The following is a 21,865-nucleotide window of genomic DNA, read 5'->3' on the forward strand; positions in this document are numbered from 1 at the left end:
TGTCCTCCAGACCATTGATATTAGGCTTCACACGACAGTAAAGGGAGGCTTTTCTTCCCAGCCGGCCGATGCTGGAACGACCTCATGGCTGTGCTTCACCTGTGCACTCGATGGTCTGGGTGGCTGAGGCTTCCGCATGGGGCTCATCGCTACGGCCACACACACGCTCATACATGCACACACAGTCACCCTTCAGTCACCCCATAGCCTGTAAAGAAAGCTGCTGCCACATGTCATCCAGGGGTCAATGGTGTGTCAACATCTTGCCACTGTCAAGAAAGAAAACATGCATGCAAATAGAAACATACAGCTACACACAGGTTTGCAATACTACAGTTGGGAGGGCCTTTATTGTCTACATTCATTCCCTTACTCTTAAACAGTTTTCCTCACAGCTCTGCATGCTTAATCCACAAACTTCTACTTTAAAGTCCAAACCCATAAATGCTCCTTAAAGACGTGAACGCCGGCCAAATGGACCTCAGAAAAGAGAGAATACTCACACTAGTTCACATTTGGATAGCAAAACAAGAACACACCACTCAGATGGTGCATACAGCAATCATTTTTTGTCTGCAGAGAGCCTATTGAATCTATACAAAAGGAAGGCAACCAGCTAGGAAGCCAGATTTTAGCATATTCACAGTGAAAGAGTGACCTAGGATGGCCTTAAAAAGCTCAAAGTTGTCAAACTCTTTCTACCTTCAAAAGACACAAACACTTTGGTGTTTCGATGAGTATTCTGCCGTCCTTCTACCAACAAATATCCAGTCAAACAGCCGGTCGGAGGCCAGGGCCAGCTCTACATAGTCTGTCAAAATCCTTGGGGACCTGCACCTCTTAAAATTTTCCATCAGCAGCTGATTCGACTGCGGCGCCATTGGTCTGTGCTATGCCCAGGCCGATCATTTCCTCTTTTGCCTCCTTCATAAACACCCCAGCAATTGGATCAACAAGAAGAAAGGGGAAGCAAGTAGATGAAAACATCAACACGCATGGCGACATGTAGTCATTGGAAAAGTTTTAACAGACATCACGTACAGCTATTCCTGCTTTTGTGTCACATTCCCTCACATCTTATTTTAAAAAGATGCACTCACCCACCACAAAGACAACAAACATGGTGACTACTATCATGCACTTGCATGACAGTCAATACTCTATTTGTAATCCAAACAAACATTGCAGAAGGAAAACAAGTTCCTCTGCCACAAGTTGTGCAGGAACCGGATTGCTGAAGTTTCATCAATTAAGCCTACCTTTTTGCATTTTGTACTTGGTTTAATGAAACTTTACGTTATCTTCGGATTCTTGTGACTACTTTGTGATCCTAGCGTATGGTGTGTAGCACTTGGACCATGGTACCTTTAAAAATGCAAATTGAAAGCTCCAACCCTGATGTCTGTTATGAAACGAGGCACGCACATCATAAAATCCTATTATGCGCTGTGTGTGCTTTATTGTTGCTGCCAAAGTACAAAGTAGAAAACCTGAACTCCCTCTTTAGCACATTGCCAGGTTTGCATTTTCACTTGACTGAGCTATTCATTTTGTTTATGGGGAGGATTCCTCTCCATGTGAAGTCAATGTTTCTTTAAGATAAGAATAGCTTTGTGTTTACGTAAAGCTTAATGCTGTTAGGTTTCTCGCAGTACGCAGCAATGGTCCAATAACTGCTAACCTCTGCCGCCAAACAAGGCCCTCTCAAAATCCCGACACCTAACCCTTGTGTGTGTTTACTCACGCCACTGTTAAACATTTACATACTCATCCAAACAGTGTCAGGGAAAACCGCATCATCCCACTCTGTTTTACATTAGCATGCAGCCTAGCAGTTTGCCTCTTCCTCCGAGAGGGAGGAAAAAGTTCCAAAACATCCATAGTAATCAGTCCGATGAAACCAAACAGCAGGACACTTGAGTAAACAACTTTTAACTCAGCTGGGTTGAAGTCTCATCTCCAGGAGGAGCAAATAAGACGTGACTCCATGTTTTACTAACATTTTGTCTTTCAGTTTAAGCTCCCAACCGCAAACAGCTATGTGCCGAACATCTCAGAGAGCAGAGATATTTCTCTAAATGGAACCCAGCTCTCATAAACGCTTTCTATTCACAATAGTTGAGCCTTTTCCAAACCCATGTGGTGCTATTTATAATCCATATAAGTTACCTATAGTACATGCTTGTACCACATAATCTGTTTGTACAAGCAAGTGCACAGACAAAAGTCACACGTGGAAATACAAGTCTCCCGGTCTCCATTTTAACAAGTCTCACTTTTTTAATGGTTATATCCTGGTGTTAAATATCTGTAATGTGTTTTCCCTGGCTGTGACGACGGTTGGACATAAACATGCTATTCTTCCTTTACCTATAATTGTTCTATTAATAACACCTATAATGTCTGAGTCTCGTTCTGCATGGAAGGGTGCAACAGTATTTATTGTGTGCAAACGCGACCTGTTTCCAGCTGCCACACGTTGTTAATCTCTGGCTACACCTCTGCCATTCACAGCCCATTTAGGTCAGACTCTCTTAGCGCTTGGCAGTCAGAGGGCAGGCTGCCTGCCACTGCTGCCACTGATGTCCCTTGTGGCCGGGGCGCCACCGCAAATCTGGGGCCACTCCTTTCTGACAAGACGTAACGCTGGGTCCTGCAGCCTGAGAACAGCATCACCTCGCTTCTGTTCGGTTTCGACTTGAAAGTATTAACACAATGCACAAATTCCTTTCTCATGTTGTTCATGCTCGTTCAGGGTCAAACCCACACGGACCACCTGGCGTGACACTTGATGGAGATGCATCCTAGAACTCAAAACTGAACCAAATTCAAGACTCCAATGTGTTCCTGTCTAGAGATGCCCCAGCTTGTAGCAAAATGACCTGAAATACAGTTCCAAAAGGCCAAAAAACAAACATGGATATAATTTCACATTTAAATGAGGATTGACATTTCATAGAAAATAAACTGATGTTGAAGGAAATTCTTAGTAAAATATGGCACAAGAATTAATCACTAACTTGCACCTAACAAAGTCCTTAAATCCTTGGATCTCACCAGACAAGTGCCTCAAGGAAAAACGTTTACACCATGAAAATTTTCATATAAGTAATGGATTCTAAAATGGTTTGGTTTGATGCTACAAATTGTATTACACTGTATTGACTTAAGTGTGCAGAAATCTTCTCTCACCACCAAATAAGGTTTTTTTAAATTATCGATATTAATGTCAAAGTAGTAAAAGCCCCTAACACCAGAGCCTGCCAAATATTTCAGTGGTGGTGGCTGAGCTACTCACATTTTTTACACATACCAGCAATAAGTGAGACTCTAAATCTGGCCATTATTTGTTTCCTTATAGAGAAGCATCTTCATTTCCTTTCCTCCCTCAGAGTTTTTGACAGAGTTGACCACTGGATCTGTGTTGTTGAGTTTGTTAGAAGATATTTGTACCTTTATGACCCATTAAACCACTTCTAAATCCTCATATTCCCCTACAGCTTTTTGTTTAATTTGCATGTGACCCAACTGGCATAGAGTGTAAATGGACAAACAATAAGTGTGTTTCTTTTTAATGCAAAGTCAGCTTCATTCTAAGTACACTCCCACCTTAATATCTAGGATTAACTTAGGACCTCACCCTCATTATCACACAGGGAGAGGTAATGAAATTCAGTGTTTTGGTAGATGACTAAGATGCTGAACTAAACCCCGGGTGGAAAACTGTTTACAAGAGTGGGTGGAAAGTATTTGCTTTTAAAGCACATGCTAAGCAAAAAAGAATGTTTATTTACTTCACGTTTCTCATTGTATTGATCCTCGCTTTAAAATAGTGTAGAATCCAATGCTTGCCTCCTACTAACATTGGTACAACGTACAGGACTTGGACACCTGAGACTAGAATTTGCATCCTGTATCCCACATGCTCTTAGTTTTAAGCTATTAAAACTTTTGATTGAGGTTAGGAAAAAGGTTGTGGTTTTGTTAAATATTTAAATAGTTAATGCGTCCGGTTTCGTGCTTCAATTCTATGTTGACTTTTTTTGAGTATTTACAGAAAACAACATATCTCTGACCTTACCAAAGTGTGTTAAAGTGGCTGATGATGACCATGAAAATGTTACTCATGCTTTTCATTGCCAGGAGATACTCATGTGGTTATTACTGTAGGAAGACAATTTATTGTGTTGGCAGTAAACATTTTGCCTTTGCTTTCAGTAAGAATGTTTTATTGTTTTCTTAATGTGAGAAGAACATAATAATTGCACACACTGTTGGGTCACTTGTATTTACTTTGTTAAAGATGTTGCGCAACATTGGAAAGTGAACACAAGTGATCGGCAGTATGATGGTCTATGACACAACTCACTAACTCACTGTTGGATGCAACAACATCCAAACGTGCATAGTCACAAAATAATGAATAAACATCTAAAATGTAATGTGACATAGTCCGTGATTCCAATGCCTTTCCCCAAACATTTGCGTCATCTGTTAATTGTTACCTGTACACCATATGTATGGTTCACATATGATGAAGCCATTTGCTGACAAGTGAAAGCCAAATGATAAGTGAGGAGACCTGATCAAGATGTACCAGATTCTCAATGGGGGAACAATCAGTAGGGCTTCATTTTGGTCTAAACAACACGCTTGTTGTTTCCTCTGCGCACCAGCTGCTGCTTCCCCTGTGAGGATTAATTGGCAAAACAACAAAAGAGAACATTCTCAGGTGTTTTTGCTTTTGTTAGTGGTGTTGATTACAAGGTCTGAATAATGGACAATTACAAGAAAATGTTACTATAGGACCTTTGGGCACATGTGATGTGCATGTGTCACAGCAAAAGGAGGACAGGAGTACACTGTACCGTTTAATTCAGTGATATATCATGAAGCACATTCTTTTCAAGACAGGTGAACAATAGTGGAAGAAAAACGGTAACTGTATGGTTTCACAAGTAGGTTTTTTTTTTTTTGGTTGACAATGACTGGAAAGTGTTCCACAAAGTTAACCACACACAGGGTTTGCAGAAGGTGGGAAGAGAAAGAGAAGGCAAATCCAGGCTCGTGTCCTCAAGGAGGTTTTTGGTATCTGTTGATAGGGCTCCCTGCCTGAGGACAGAAAAATAAACTGTAAATGAAGATGACCAAAGACAATAAACATTAAGTATGTGCAAGACGGAAATTTGGACAGAACAATGCCTTCAGGAAAAAATGTCCCAGTAAGTAATGGTAATCTAGCAATAAGTGGGCTTAAAACAGGGCTTAATGCTGGCTGAAAAATGCATGTTTTTAGATGTCTAGGTTGTTTTAACGGGTGTTCAAACAGCACATCAGTTTCTATATATTTAAATTGTTAGAAAGTAGGTTCTAACTTCATGATGCAAGAGTTATCCTGCCCACAGAGCAGGTGTACAGACAAGGACTAAAATCACTGTTTTTCATGGTGAAAGGCATTTTGGCAGCTGCATCCATTTACTGATTTGCTAAAGGAAAGCTATGTGAAGTAATAAATGTTGAGTGAGCTACTTCTGTTATACCAACATTTGTAACCTTAGGCAATCTGTACAGCGTGAATCGATGCAAAAACTTTACCAAATTTTACAAGAACTGTGCTGATTAGCCCTTCTCCGCTTCACTAGAACATATGTTAAGAAGGCTGAGTAGGCCACGGAAATGTTTTCTTTCCAGGCAGAAAATAGACATCTGTAACATCATGAAAATACCTAAGAAGATCCTGGTGGTAGTAGGTAGTAATGTTTCAACTATCTTTGCCTAAGGTTTGGGAAAGCTATGTGACCAAATCACAGAGTAACGTGTGAGTGCTGAGGTCACAAATAAGGCAAGCTCTTGGCTTAGCTTTAGAAGGCTCCTAGCACCATTGTTAGGTGTAGGCAAGTGTTTGCAAACTAGTTGGTGAAACCCACCCTGGCACTCTAGTGTTTGGGAACAGGCCAGAGTTACTAAAATCGATCTATGTTGAAGGCAGTCAGGCTTGAATCCCCAGCAAACTAGTGCCCGGTCATGGAGGCGTCCTTTCCGGTCTAAGGACAGTTAGACTAGTCAGCCTTGAGATACAAGAAAAGATGGCTTGGCTTCAGAAGCAAGAAGATGTGTTTAAATGACAAGTACTGCTGCCTCAGAAATATAGTGTGTACAGTCAGAAAGAATATGTTTGAATGTGAACTAGTATATAGGTCGTAACTCCTCCTAAATGCACTTTGAACAGCTATAACCTACACACAAAACAAACACTTTTCAACCAACCTTAACCCAGTTTTACAACATAGAAGTCTTTTAACTTACAAATCATTAAAACCATACTTAAGCTATACTGTATATGGTAAGGTGTGGATTTGACTCTTATGGCCCTGTTTTATCTCTTTAGCATCTAAGAACAATACTCATGTCTACAGAGTGTGAATCTACAGTTGATATAAATCATGTCAAAGCTGGTAATGTGTTTTATCATGGTTGTTTCCTCTATGTCTCTGGCAGTCCCTGCTCCTGAAGCTAAATTTCCTCCCTCTCTCAGCTCTGCAGGGACTGAAAAAAAGCACCCTGCATCATCTGCACTCAATCAGAATAATTATCTCAAGAAATGCAGCACAGAGCCTGTGAGAGGTGAGGGGAATGAAGCACAGGGGCTATTGGCAATCACCTCCCTCTAGTCATTATTAGTCATCTCTCTGCTACTTTGGAAGAGGACCCGGACGGCTTGGGGGGAAGCCGTGCGCAGCCAACAGACACATGGACAGACAGAGAAAAGGCCTGATGTGACTCCAGTGCCCAGAAAGTATCAGCGATCTCTCAAGGCTTTGGCAGCACAGCAGGTTCTCTGGGGACTGGCAGCCATCCGTGTATCAGCTTTATGTTCTGTCTGTCAGGCGTCCTCTTATCCACAGACTTTAAAACACTGGACTTGTCACTCTGAAGATGTGGGAGCTTTTAAAAATCCCAAAGCAGCGAGAAGAGCACTTTTTCGGTTATTCCCCATAAAAATCCTCAAGGAGGATGAAGTGTTTGAGGTCCTGTCAGGATTTGTGAACACCTCCTGATGGAGTTCTTTGTGGGACATTGTGGGGTTCCTGTTTGATTGCAAAATGGTTTTGCAATCAAAAGTTCCTCAAAGCCCTCTAACTTTTTAAAGCAGACAGACAGAAAAATTGATTAGACACCAGCCTGTTCTGGCAGCCCTGTGAGTCCACAGGGGACTGGCAGCCGTCCTCAGATGAATCTCTGTGTTTTGAATTTCTTTTTCACCCCTGAGATTTGCACTTGTCTCTGATCCAGAGAATTCAAAAGACTTAAATGGTCGCTCCGAAGGTAGAGGATATTTTCTTATTTCGAAAGGCCCCTACAGGACTTATGTACCTTAACCCTAAAAGATTAATGAATGAACCCTCATATCAGAGGTACAGTATGATCCCTCTCTGATGAGGTCCCCCTATTATTACATCATATCAAATGACCCTCTCAAAACGTCATTACTTTTTAGATTAGAAGCTTCCCGTGAATTCAGATAATAATTCTCTGGCATATTCATTTATCCACTCATGCAACTAGGAACTTATTTTTTCTAGTTTGAGCTATAATTACCATTATCTTTTTAGGCAAAACCAAAATGAGTACATCAACGTGTTGTTAATAATCCCTCATTCTACAGGGAATCTTGTCTTGCATCCTTTGACTTTTGGATGTCGCTCTATTCTCGATCCCCACAATGATCTTTCTGAGTACAATATTATGATTACTGATAGAAAGAATTGCGCAAAACTACACAAATAAGACCCAAGTTGTAATGTACTGGAATTACTTTTTTTCTAAAATCTAATTTGTACCCAGGTTGTGTAGCATTGTTAATTATTATTATTATTTAAAATAAATTCCCACATTTTAAAATACACAATTAAAATAATTCATGAATATTTATAGCTAGCCTGTGTGCTCCCTAGTGTCTGTGGTGATATGGCAATTTTTTCCAACGACACACGCGACTGTCTCCGCAAAACTGCTGAACACTGAGTTGGATGTCCTTGCTAAAATATACAGAAGTCAGACAAAATAAAAACCCTGATGAGACTTCAATGCTCTTTCAAATGGTTTTTTGAAAATCCTGGCACCACAGCAAGCCCACTGTGGACTGGCAGCTATTCCCAGATGAATATTAGTCCTGTGTTTTGGATTTCTAATATTTCACCCTCGAGATCTGAACTTGTTTCCGATCCAGAGATTTCAAAAAACTGCACTGATCACTCTTCAGATACTCGTTCCTTCTAAAATCTAAATCAACTGTACTGTAGCCAGTGGGAACAGTACATGTAAAATAGACTTGAATGTGGTGGCTGTCCTCAACAGAAAAAGCATTGGTTGATTGTTTGAACAAAAACCTGCAATAACTGATTCTTATGGCCACTTGGCTGCAAAGGCAACAAGTTGTGAAGACAGCACTGACCTATCATCACCTTTTAAGCTGATATGGTAAAGTTGTTGGGAAAGTCTCTTATTTACACATCCAGCAGTCATGGAGCAACATTAGCATCCATCTGGTGTCGTGTTTGTGTCCAAGATCCAAGTCCAAGATTCGCTCTGTTTTAGCTCTGTTTTTGTTCTCAACCAACTCCTGAGGGAAATATCTGTCTCTTTAGCTGCTAAATGCTTCACTATATCTTCACCAGCTAATTTTAATAAAGAGCTTTTGTTTTTCAGCCAACAGTACAGATGTGGGCTGGACAGATTAACCTGAAACTCAGATTCAGGTTATAACTCTCTGTCGGTTCATCACTACCAGAGACACTTTCACATTGTCATTTGAAATATTGTTAATATCAGGAGATATTCAGGAGAAACGTGGCGTTCATATATCTCCACAAAAACTCTAAGGACTAATGAAGGTGGTCAGGGTGTACCAAACACATGACTGACTTTCACATCAAAAGCTTATGAACATACTGTCAGTGTTCATTCGTTAGGATCTTTAAGGAACATTCTGCGGTTACCCAATGATTGCATAAACGTTTTCAAGCAAGCTTTAAAAGACAAAAACAAAGATGAGACTCCAGTTTCAGAGTTCTGGCTGTATGACAACCCCTGCAGGGACTGGCAGTCCCGCCCAGATGAATATTAGCCCTGTTTTTTGGATGTCTTCTATTTCGTCTTCAGATCAGTCGTTGTCTTTGATCCACAAGTGTTTTAATATAGAAGTGGTTGCTCTTAAAATAAAGGTTCATCCAAGGATTCTAGTTAAATCAAGCAATTTAATTTTCTTATTTGTTTTGCTTTCACATTAGAGTTGCAAACATTATTTGCATTATTTAATCACAACTATTTTGATAATCAATTAATAGTTTAGGGGCGGCACGGTGGTCCAGTGGATGACTCTGTGGCCTCACAGCAACAATAGTGTGACTGGTTGCTGCAATGGATTGGAGACCTGTCCAGGATGAACCCCGCCTTTCACCCGATGTCAGCTGGAATTGGCTCCAGCCCCCGCGACCCTGTGCGCAGGATAAGCGGTTGACGATGGATGAATTAATAGTTTAGTCATTTATTTGTCATATATGACAAATAGTATATATGTCATATATAATGAATATCATAATTCCGATAAAACAAGCTATATGAATCCATCTTCTTGGTCTGTGGGACTTGTTCAGTATTTCTATTATCTGACATTTTCTAGACAAAACAATAAATGAAATAATCCAAAAAATCGAAAACGAAAATGCTCTTAATTTCAATCCCACGTTACATATGAGAGGTTTGTGAAGGTCAGAAGTGCTGAACCCTTATGGCTCCATTGTGGTTGCCAAAGAGCTTTCAGTAACCCCTACTGGTACCTTCAAACCCTCTTTACTTGTAACTACAGAAGACAATAAAACACACTTAAGCTCCCCTGTTCAAGACGTACCTGTAATTTCTGGAAAAACTGACAGTACAGCAACTCCTCTGGAGATTGGCAAGCATACTCAGATGAATATTAGCCCTCCCTAATAAATCTCTAATATTTCAACCCTGAGGTTTGCACGTGCCTCCCACCCAAAGCTTTCAAAACCCTGAACTGGTGAACTCTGACATGTAGAAGGACTATGCAGGACATTTAGGCTGCGACAAGATATCTGGACATTGCAAAGAGCTTGTGAACAGAATGAGACCTTTGCAATTTTTAGCCATGGAGCTTCTTACCATTAAGAAACACAATGGAAAGAAAAATGAATGTGATACCCGGTTAAAGAGCTCCTCATGCAGCGTGTTTGACTTCTCCACCTGAGACTTCAGGTCAGCCATTGCATCTGCATCCCACGATGTTCTGCTGCTTCAAAAGAAAGGTCAGTTGGACGTGTTGTAAACACTGTGTAGATTCATTGGTTACTGGCAAGCATGCAGTGGTGGGCCAAAGTAAGTGGGAAATTTATTAAAACGGTGGGAAATGAAGAGGAATTTTGTTTTCTTAATTTCATGCCCAGTGGGAGTGTTTTTGAAACACTCCAGAGCTGTTTTCTCAAAGATGTGTAGCTTTATCATAGTGATATATTTTTGTTTGTTGGAGCTATGTCTGTCTGATCTACTTTATTCCTCACTGTTCGTTCTTCTTTACCTGTCAAAGCATTTAGTGTCCTGCAGGGGAGAGAGGGCGCTCTGTGTGGGACTGTCATCATGTAAACTCTTCTCAGCCTTCTTTTCCAACATGCTGACCTGTAGAGCTCCCCTCTCCTTCATCATGCAGTCTTTGAATCTATAGAAATAGATTTGTTTATGCACAGTGAGCAGCTGAGGATTTTAGACGATGAAATGCATTTGTAAAATCCCTGCACCGTGTTTGATTCTGCATCTCTTCATTTCAGTAAACTCAACTGTTTTTTATATACAATGTACTAAACACAGCGTGTGAGTGTCTAATCGAACTTAAAAGGAAGCAGCAATATAAGCCCCATATAGATATGCAGATCCTTTACTAGGAAGCAATCAATCTTCATTTATAAATTAATAATGGTTACAGGAATAGTTTGACATTATGGAAAACTTCTTTCCAAAAGTTAGCTGACAAGAGCTTAGCTTAGCTTAGCATAAATACTATGAATGGTAAAACAGCTAGCCTGGCTCAGTGATTCACTGTGAAGTTGCCAGGAAACCAAGAAAGTAAGTAAGCGAATTTCCCAAAATGTTTAAAGTATTTCTTTACATTTTAATTTCTTTGTGAAAATACCTGACAGTAGCTTTTTTTCAGCATAGGCCTGCCGTGCATGCCCAATTGTAGCAAGTGAGAAGAGCACAGACAAAACACAAACACATAAATATGTCATGTGAAATAACCAGTACTGTTCTGATGTCCACAGTTAACAGTGTCTTTATGTTGCTTGTTAGGAAAGTTGTGTGTGGGGGCCTTAAATGTCTGCTCTTGTGTATCAGATGCTGCGTATAATTCCAGAGGTTCAGGGAGAAAATACCCACCTCTTGACACAACACATCCAGTAGCGCTGTTGCTGACAGAGCCACTCAAACTGCTCTGCTGTCTCCTGCAGTTTCACCAGACTCCCCTCATTTTCCTGCTGCAGTTCCCTCACCTCAGAGACAAGACAACATTATTTTATTTCCAGGATGTGATAGTAGGAACTAATGAGGACGATGGAACAGACTCTAGAAAGATGAGCGAATGCATCAGGGTCAGACTTAATCTCCGACTCCCAGAACTTAATTCACTGACTTTACCACCACAAATAAATGTTCTCATTAAGTTTTTCGCTGACTCACTGTTGTGTTGTTGTGTTGGATATGTGCAGCTGTCCAACAGGATAAATAGTTGTAGACCTGGATTGTCTGCTATTTGATGGACTGGTTGAATCAGGGGCCAGTAAATAAAACATCTTGACAGTGTGGAGGAATGTTTCACAAAAGCCCAGACTCAATACACATTAATACAAACTTAATGCCAGCAAAATCTGGATTAGCTTGTTGTCTGGGGTGGTTGTAGTATTAAAGGTTTGCCCACAGTACATAAATTCAAACCTTGAGGTTTTATGTTTCATGTAATTAATTATTCATAATCTAACAGCAGACTTGTTATTTACTGTCTTTAACTGGCGTGCTGACACATTGACCTTAACTAGCCTGAGAAAAAGCATAAACACTGTTAATCCAGTATTTCTGTTCGGAGGGGCTGGCAGCGGTGTGATGTTGTGCTGCATTATTTCTGGAGGAGTTGGCTGCAAGCTTGACAAAGAGACATTCAGTATAAAACCATTAAAAGTCCATTATTTATCTATTTATGCTCAACAGGAAAAGACCAAAGCAGTGTTGAACAACATGTCCAATCCTGACATCTGCTGGACAACCACTGAGCAGCACATTTGTTTGGAGCATAACTTCTTTATATCTCCTCTGGTTACTAAATGTAGGCATTTATATTGTTCTGTTAGATGCTGGTGGGTAAATTAAATGTTTGGTTTGTTGTTGTTGAATGTGTTTGAACAATCTCATTAATTAATCACGCCACATTAGTATATAATCACACAGCCCACAAGAACAAGCAGTCATTTCACATGTGGATTATGATGCACAATGCATTATCTTTAGCCCTCAAGCTTATACTTTATACTACCAATTATTTCCTTCATGTCACTGAAAATAGAAATGACTAATGTGCTCTACGTATCAACATTGTTAATCTGTAAGTGAAAAAGACCTAAAGATATAAACAGGGCCCATAATTTATTTAGGTATTGAGCTGAATGAACATAGATCTTAAACAATTTGTTGAAAAATTAGGGCAGTGATTTTCATAGTGAATTAATTGTTTTGAGTTATTTCATTCGTTCCAGCCTGCTTAAATATAATTATATGATTGTTTTATTAGACTTCTATAATAGTAAAATGTAATATCTTTTGGTTTAGGAGCATTTTTCAGTATTTTATGATATTTTATAGACCAAACAAAATCTATTAAAGGTAGGGAAAGCAATTCTAATTTAATCTCCTCACGGTCTGCTAGCTGTCTATATGATGGTATTTGTCATGGTACTGGATTTCTCCAGAATTGGATAACCCTACCTTTAATAAAGAAAATAATCAGCAAATTAATTGAAACAAAAATCGATAGTTGCAACTCTAATGTTGAACGTCAAATACTGATGTCTGGTGGCTCTGAAGAAAGTGAGGACAGAGGGTCGTAGGCTCTACAGACTGTAGAGCACCTTAAGGAAATATGTCATTTGCGATATTGGGCTAAATAAATTTATTTGACAGAAAACATGAATACACAGATTAATTAGTGAAGCTACACTTTAGTGCTTCACCAGCTCCTGCAGGCAGAAATGTAAGAACTGACCTGTTTCTCACAGAACGTGTTGCATTCATTTCTGTATATTTCTCTCCTAAAATTTGTTCCCTTACCTTCTTCTGATGAGCGATGCGTAAATCCATCAGCTTCTCTGTCAAAGTTTTGTTGGTTTCTTGGAGCTCCTCCAACTCCACTGTCTTACTGTTGGTGAAAAATACAAAAAGACTGTATCTGTGCATGTGCATCATGTTTGTAAGCTGCTAGACAGAAAACTCATTAATATATAAATAAATTAAATAAATTGACCTTTAATTGACTTTATATAATTATTTTTATATTTTGGCAATCTGACATACATTTAAACTCTATCCATTGGATCTCTTACACTAATACAAAAAAACACAGCAGATTATATTCACACATTAACGCCACTGTATATCATTAAAAGAAAATCCCCTATCTCAAATATAATTATATTTATATGTGATAATATATGTATAGCTTTCTATTTGGAATAATTAATGTTTGTCTCATGTGGTGCAGTACAAATAAATAATTTAATTCATATAAAATAGACATTATTTCTACTACTTTAATATTTTACTTTAAAAAAGAAAAAAGTCATTATAAGAAATTAGAGAAAGGAGTATCACACATACTTTTAATTTAAAAGACTTTAAGTCTACATTTAAGTGTGATATATGAATGTTTAGTGCTTGGATTGCTCATAACTGGAATAATGTTCCTTATTCTTTTCTGTTTTTACAGGTGTTTCTTCCACAGATCTTTCTGTTCGTCTGGATTTCTATTTTCATCCCTCTGTGGTCCATGCTACTCTCTCACAGACAAGCTAATGAGATTCATTTCCACGATTGTATCAATGCATTTAATGTAAAGTCAATAATCATTTTAAGGCAAATGTAAAAATGTAAATATTCAGCTCTCTGCTAATGTTAAGATTCCTTTCATCTGCTGACTCATGGGCTGCCGTATCCCTGGAATCATAATGTGATAACGTTTTCTGACACTAAGCCAACTCTCCACAGGGATTTAAAGTCAGCAGATTGAGGCACAGCACTGCATTTCTGCTGACTTAAAATCGCAGGTCCGAACTCAATGTTTTTATTCAGTCTTGAGGCAACAGTTTGAAATGAGGTTCTTCTCTGCGGGTTTGCAGAGCAGCCGCTGACAGCTTCACTTGGCTTCAGTTTGCTGGAGATGGTAATCAGATGTTAGTGTTTTTTTTATTAATTTCAGTGTTTCTTTTCTTAGTCCGCGGCCTTATCTGGGTTAATATTGTTTTTTATATTTTCTTCAGTTTTAACAGCTGGGTGGATCATGGAGGAATGTGTTTAAATCAAACCATCAACAATTCAACATGGGTAAGAAAAACAAAGAGTATGACAGGTTACAACAATCATTTTTTCAGGTATTTCCTCCGAGATGTCCCGTCTAAAGCACAGTAGGTTTGTGCTACACTTTTAACTTTTAATCATTTTAGTATCATCACCATTGATGTACACATAGGTGGATACACATTACAGTGAACCAGTTCAAAACTGTCACGAAAAAATAATTCTTCTGGAAAAGATCAAAAATTTTCTTCAGTTAATAAAATGAATGTAAATCAGAACTATGAAGTAGTTCTGGGCTGCAACTAATAATTACTTTTACTATTAATTAATTATTTTCTTACCAAAGCCAAATGTCACATCTTCAGTTTGCCTGTACTGTCCAGAACCCAAAGATACCTCTCCATGGTTTGCTTTCAAAAAACGCAAAATGCTAAAAACATACTATTTTAGCTTTCCGCATGTGGCTTATCAATGACAAGACGCAATATGTAACACATAATAAAAGTGAGGGAGTAGATTGCTTGCATGGGTTTGCTCTTGATTTCATGCAGAGGAGCTGACATTTGTTATGGGCCTACCTGCGCAGCTCTGCCTGCAGGCTCTCCGTCAGCGCAGATCTGCACATGGCCTCAGCGTGCAGCTCTGCCTGCAGGTTCTCTGCCACCACAGCACTGTGTTGGGCCTTAGCATGCAATTGCTCCACCAGGCCCTCCAGCTTCACCTCAGAGCTCTGCAGACACAGCAGCTCTGAGCGGACCTGGTGCAGCAGCTCTCCGTCCCTAAAGCTCTCCTCAGCCAGCAAGACCACACGCTGCTGCAGCAAGTCAACCAGGTCCTTCAGGGGAAACACATGGAGGTACTGACACATTTGCACACACATTCTCATCTATAAACATGTTCAGAGATAAGAACACGCCTTTAAGCTATCCATATTAATTCACATACCATTAGCTTGTTACTTACAAAAGCTTCATATCATCTAATACAGATGCATAAAAAGGTAAACATACCCAAACATAACTTGCACGAGTTTGTGACAAGCCTAAACTTGATGCTGTATCAGATCTATATGGCAAACTGAGTGTCTCCAAATCTGTAACAAATACCGTTGAGGTTTCTAGAAGAGCTAATAATGTGTTACCGTGAAGCTCCCTAGTAAACAGTTTAAAACAGGATGAATGTGAAGCAGGGTACTGCTAAAAAAAAAATACTTTGCACATTAGGTGAAACATCCAATTTCTAAATATATGAAAAAATCTAACTTTGAAAATCCCAAACTATTGGGATCATTACAAAGATATTAGGATCCAGGCAAGTATTGAAATATAGCAGTCTGACAAAAGAGCTACTTACAGATTAAAGCTCATACCAATGCGACCTGGGTCAAGGGGAAAAAAAACCCAAAAGGTTGGTAACCACTGCCAAAACGTCTGCATTTACAGTATGTTAACACTGGCATTTACTGGTAGTCTAATTCCAGTGTAATTTCAGTAATTGTGGCATAGGTGGCCTGCTGGTATGGTCATGGCTATGTGCATTTAAATGATAGGATTGTAATGAGGTTAAACACTACAAGGTGAAATGACACAAATTAAAATATTCACTCTGAGTTGGACAGATAAGTACTTCCTAACAAGACTAATTATCAATTATTAAAAAAGAGCTGAATGTTGTTTTGGGAATCATGATTAGGTGAAAGAAGTCGCTCTTTGTGGCAAAGCCACAGAGAATTATTAGCTAACTCTGCAGCTCTACAGAGCTTTTTAGCCATTTTAAACTAATAGTTCTGGTTTCACGGCACATTTACTTACTGGTTTAGTCTCAGCACTTTCAGCAGAAACAATCAGCTTTTTCAGTAAAACTCTGATAAACCCACTGTACACCAACAGTTACCTTTCCAGCACCAAACGGCAGACAACATTAGAGACTACCTGGTGAAAAGGTGGAACATAAGCTGCTAAAAAGAATCACTTAATGCAGCTTATAGTAAAGAAAAATATGTTAGTCTTTCTAATCTCTTGAGTCCATAAGCCTGTAGCAGCATAGGCTAATACACTAGCTGATTGATCGATTGTAATAAATTCTGAAAATAGTGAGAAATGTTGTCACAGTTACCCAGGGCCCTAAGTGAGACTTTCACAATGCTTGTTTTGTCAGTCCAAACCTCAAAATGATTGAAAATACATTACAATTATGAAAAGTAAAAGCAGCAAATCTTCACATTTGTGAAGCTGGAACCATAAAATTTAAAAAAAATTACAAATACCAAAACAGTTCTACTAGCTGGACTTCTATAAACTATTAAGTAATTTAATTTATATCAAAGCATCCTACGTTTTGTGTGTGTAAAAAAAAAAAAAAAAAGCTGTCAGATAAAGTAAAACGTAGCTACAATATTTCCATTTGAGATGTGGTGAAGAAGTAGAAAGTGGCATGAAGAGAAAATACCCAAGTTCAGTACAAATACCTTATGTACTTACGTACAGTACTACTTTGTTTCTGTCCACCACTGGGCTTAGCTTTGGCTGTCTGAAACTAAGGAAAGGACTATAAATATTTTTCTATTTTCTGGCTGTGGACGGAAAGCTATCATCCATCATGATGGTGTAAATGTCTGGCCTTGAGCCACAGTGCTTCAAGTGGGAGCCCCCTAGTAATTAAAATGTGCAACAAACACTTACAACACAAAACACCATTCATAAGCTGAAATGTGTAGCCTACTCACACACACAGCTTGGCTAACAGGCGTAGGGCAAGTTCTGCCATCCTACTGTAGGCCTATGTGTACAGCACTGCTGTTCAGTGGTCTCGTCTGGGGCCAAATTTATTTAAATACAATAGGTAAATACATTTGTATTTTTGAAATCGAAGTATTTATATTTAAATATTCTTTTATCCAATTTACCTATTGTTATAATTTGTATTTGTTCGGGTCAATTACAAATTATAGGTCAAATTTAACTACTAGTATTCTGGGCCCCTCGGCCCCAGAACTGGCTGTGGCCGAGGGGCCGCTGCTGCAAATATTTGGGTGGCTCCTCCTCTAACATACGTTATCTTACTCCAAACTTTTGATAAAACTTGAGAGCCAAACAGTTGTCTACTTACACATTCATTCAACATTATCATTCATTTAAAGTTGCGTTTGTGTTAACTTGAAGAATTTCAGTCAAATATTTACTCTTCTTTTACCCTGTTATCCTCTCCACCAACTCCTCAGAAGAATATCTCGATCTATCTTCACCAGCTAGTCACTAACCAAAACGATGAGCTGAAAGATGCTAAAATGCTCCTTACAGCTTAGTGGCATCTGCAGAGCTGGGTCATAATTCTATGGAGACTTCTCGAGACTCCTTTCATGTACACATTTGATCCATTGTTGATATAAAAATATTGATTACAGCAGCTTTGAGATCTAATATAACTGTATATAAATGACCCCACCCAGTTTAAATCAAATAATGAGATTAGTTCTTTTTTTCTGTCCACAGAGCAGCTCAGCCTCTGATCGACATCTAATTCATACTCTGTTCACCTGCTGCTGGTGGATCCTGCTAATGAGTTGGTCCTGCTTCATCCTGAGCTCCAGGTTCATCTGCTCCTGGTGGAGGAGCTGAGCGGTCGTAGCCTCCAGTTCATTCTGCAGCTTCCTCTCCCTGTCTCTGGACACCAGGAACTCCCTGTCGAGCACCGCTGCAGCCACAGAGAACAGAACCAAAGTCAGGCTGGACCGCTGAACCAAAGCTGTAGATGATTTTCATTAAAACAGAAGATCTGCTGAATCTGTGCCACTTGGACGTGTTTTAATGAAAGTTAATGAAAAAGAACATTTTTTTACTGCCCACAGCATAAAATAATGTTTTAAACCATAACACTTTAAATGTAGGGTCGTATATCAGCTGCTGACATTTCTGGCATTGAAAAACTTTCCTCTCATTGGAGTTTTAAGACATTCCCACCCTCCTCACCTCATTGCTGTGCTCATGTGGGAGTTAAGTGTCTTAATATATTTTTTACACGCATTTCTTTTGGATCTCTGCTCCACAGCCGCTCTCATCTCCCATGTGCAAATGTCCCTTTATTGTCCACATCTCGTACTGTAGATGTGATTATTATGATTATATCTCCTACTGGTCATCAACAGAGGTTGATAAAGGTCAGATTTCTCTCTTACAGTTCCCACACTACTACTAGGCGTCTGTTTTCTCATCTCTTCTTAGTATTATTATACTATTCCATATTGTGTGCTATTGTTTGGTTTTAACTAAATATACTGCTGTTATACCTAAAATGTGCCCCTTAATGAAGAAAGTCTTGACAGAGCAGACCTTTTTAATTTAAAATATGTATTATATGCATATTGTAAATTTGATGGTTTACAGCTGGCAAACCTAGTCATTGAAGTTTAGCACTGTGCACTGATTGTGAAATTCTTTGGAAATCGTGAGGTGTGGTGGTGGTACAATCTGTTACAGATGAGGTTGAAAATACTTCAAATTGCAGACATCACATTGCATCAACACTGCAGCCACCACAACTTCAATTTCGGTGTTATATATCACAAGTACTAACCCTGCCAGGGCACGAGGCTCACCCTTTCTGCAAATGCCATACTAATGTGTTTTAAACTAACAGGTTAAGAAAAAAAAAAACAAATTTCTGCTGCTTAAAAGCATGTTTATTTTTCTGACTTTAGTCAAATACTGTCCAGTCTAACCTCTTAAGGCCTCTAAAAACAGTCAGTCAGAGAGAGAGGAAATTACCCTTTCATTACTGTGCACACAACTCATAGACACGGACCAAGCAGACGTTGGTTTACATTAATGGTTCAAAAGCTTTTATGTCTTAAGACATGTTTCATTGGTAAGTGCTCAAACCTAAGCTGATTTCTTGTCTAGTGGAGTTATAATCCATTATTGTACAGTCTTTCTGTATTTTATGGCACAAAACCAGATTTAAACACAACTTTAATCCAGTAAATAGCGGGAAGTACAAACTTTTAGATACCACAGACCTATGTGAGTACTAAATTAGTTATTGGTGCCTCAAGAACAATTTAAAAAAATGTCAATTAGAGGAGTCACAAATAACATAACCGACAATAAGGAAATAATGGCAGGTAACACCAGACTGAACCTGCATGCTTTAGTAGTGGCTCTAAAATGTAAATGTGTAACTGAATCCTCAGAGGTCAAAGTCTTGGCCTCCATGACTTACCTTTATCATGAGCCAGGCGGGTGCACTTGGCCGTCAGATACTGGATCTGACTATAGTCTTCATCCCTGTGTGCTTGGAAAAACCTCCTCATGCTCATCTGTGTCTGAACTGTACTTGTCAATCTAAAGCTTCTTCCACCTTCCCATGATCCTTAGGGCACAGTGGGTGTGTCCCACATGGACAGAAAGAACGCGGTGTGCACATTTCCTGGAATATTTCACTCTCCCTGTCCGTGAAGTCTTTCTTAAAGAAGACTCAGACCTGGAGCGCACCTATAGAGGGCAAGTTTAAGCATTAATCCAAGCTGCTGTTTTCATAACACGGAGGTTGGGGGTGCTGTTGGTGTGTGTGTTCTCTGTGTATTTTCAGGCTTAATGTGTTCTGATTGAATAACTTGGAAAACTATGACTTGTTTCATGCACAAATTAAGAGTATGATCTGATGCTATGTGCAGATTTTAAAATTCTCCCCCAAGGCAACGAGTGCTGCAGGAGAGAGCTAAAGTAAGTCAGGCATGTTGTGTCTAGCAGGCAAGCGTCTTTACAGCAGCAGCCTCAGGGTAGTACTTTTATTATATAGGATTGCATAACAGATTGAATAGAGGAAAATACCATTGGCATGTAATAACATCTTGTATTTTAAATCTCAGGTGTCAGTGGTGTGTCTTAGTTTGTGTAGAATATAACCTCATGAGCAACTACTTCACTGATACACATATTGTAGTCACTATGGGTAGAATGTAACTTAGTACATTTACTCAAGTACTGTACTTAAGTACAAATTTGAGGTACTTTACTTGAGTCTTTTCTTTTAATGCCACTTTCTACTTCTACTGCACTACATATTTTTCTTTTTACTACACTACATGTAACTGACAGCTTGAGTTACTTTAAAATTAAGATTTTTGCATAAAAACACAAAAACATGTTTTATAATTCCAAATACATTAAAGTAGTGCTAAAACAATTCATCAATCAATCATTGGTGGATTGACAGAAAATTATTTGGCAACTATTATCTAATTTCACAAATGTGAAAATTTGAGTTTAAATTATTTTAATGCTTTTTATTATTATTTTTAAATAATTTTGAGATTTGGACTATTGGTTGGACAAAATAAGCATTATGAAGGTGTCACTTTAGGCTCTGGGTTATATAAAAACCAATTAATCAGTTGATTAATTGAGAAAATATTGATGAAAATAATCATTAGTTGAGCTCCACGTCAAACAACTACAACAGTAAAATTCTGCTTTTACATTAATGCGTGAGAAATAATAATCTAATGATATATATTATACAGTATAACACCAACAGGGGACATTTGAGTACTTTACCTTTACTTGTTAAAGAGTACGTTTACAGTGTGGTATTAGTACTTAACTTCAGTAAAGGATCTAAAATGATCCACCGCTGTCTGCTACTGTGTGTGTTGTAATGCAGATCTGGATCTGGATCCATTTTCAATCATTAGGATAAAAAAAATAAGAGAACTGTGCCGCCTCGGTGGAGATATGTGCTAAGTGCTTTCCAGTCTTTGCATGTCATTTATTCATTTAATAATAATAATACCCTTAAAGGATTGTAATATATCCCAGAGTTTTCATTATCACCATTTAATATGTGTGATAGGTCGGTCAGATAAAAAGAGTCTAAATATTTAATGAAGTTCAAAAGTCTCACTTTCACTGGTTTAGTGTACTGTGATGGTGCACCGTATCCTCCGAACTCCTGTACTAATACTTTGTGTGCTAGCTTGATAATAGAAAACAAATAAGAACTTCACAATGTTATGTATTATTACGCTTAGTGTGCAACAAATAATGAATAAAAGTGATAAAAAATGCCAGTTAACGTTTTGGTGATATCCCCTTGGCAGAAGAGGCCACACAGATGACAGAAGAGCTGAGTGGGTCTATAAATGAGATGCTGTTATCTCACCTGGCTCTCTCTGAAAAAGGTGTTGACTGTGTCTAATTGCAACACTGCATCTTGCTGCTGAGGCACTTACAATCAT

General features: G+C 38.8%; 1 protein-coding gene and 1 long non-coding RNA gene across 3 annotated transcripts; one reads left to right on the top strand and one right to left on the bottom strand.

Annotated features, from left to right (window-relative positions):
- Positions 1–4,274: 4,274 nt before the first annotated feature.
- LOC119889062 (girdin) lies at positions 4,275–20,353 on the bottom strand. 2 transcript variants are annotated; one of them, XM_038699917.1, is made up of 8 exons: positions 19,849–20,353; positions 18,167–18,324; positions 15,210–15,466; positions 13,390–13,477; positions 11,452–11,564; positions 10,598–10,735; positions 10,225–10,315; positions 4,275–5,112 (listed from the first exon to the last, which is right to left on the bottom strand). In XM_038699917.1, the coding sequence occupies exons 1-8, from the start codon at positions 19,943–19,945 to the stop codon at positions 5,074–5,076; spliced, it is 981 nt and encodes a 326-aa protein (XP_038555845.1). In that variant the 5' UTR covers positions 19,946–20,353; the 3' UTR covers positions 4,275–5,073. The 2 variants fall into 2 exon arrangements, with proteins under 2 accessions (XP_038555845.1, XP_038555846.1); XM_038699918.1 differs by having other exon boundaries at positions 10,225–10,312; positions 19,849–20,342.
- On the top strand, positions 15,401–19,046 carry LOC119889063. Its single transcript, XR_005441994.1, has 2 exons — positions 15,401–15,487; positions 18,123–19,046. It is a non-coding gene; the product is annotated as an uncharacterized LOC119889063 (long non-coding RNA).
- Positions 20,354–21,865: the final 1,512 nt, after the last annotated feature.

Source organism: Micropterus salmoides, unplaced genomic scaffold (genome assembly GCF_014851395.1).
Source record: "Micropterus salmoides isolate LMB-PRFRI ecotype aquatic unplaced genomic scaffold, ASM1485139v1 Ms_hic_scaffold_5, whole genome shotgun sequence".
In the NCBI taxonomy this organism is placed as follows: Eukaryota; Metazoa; Chordata; class Actinopteri; order Centrarchiformes; family Centrarchidae; genus Micropterus; species Micropterus salmoides.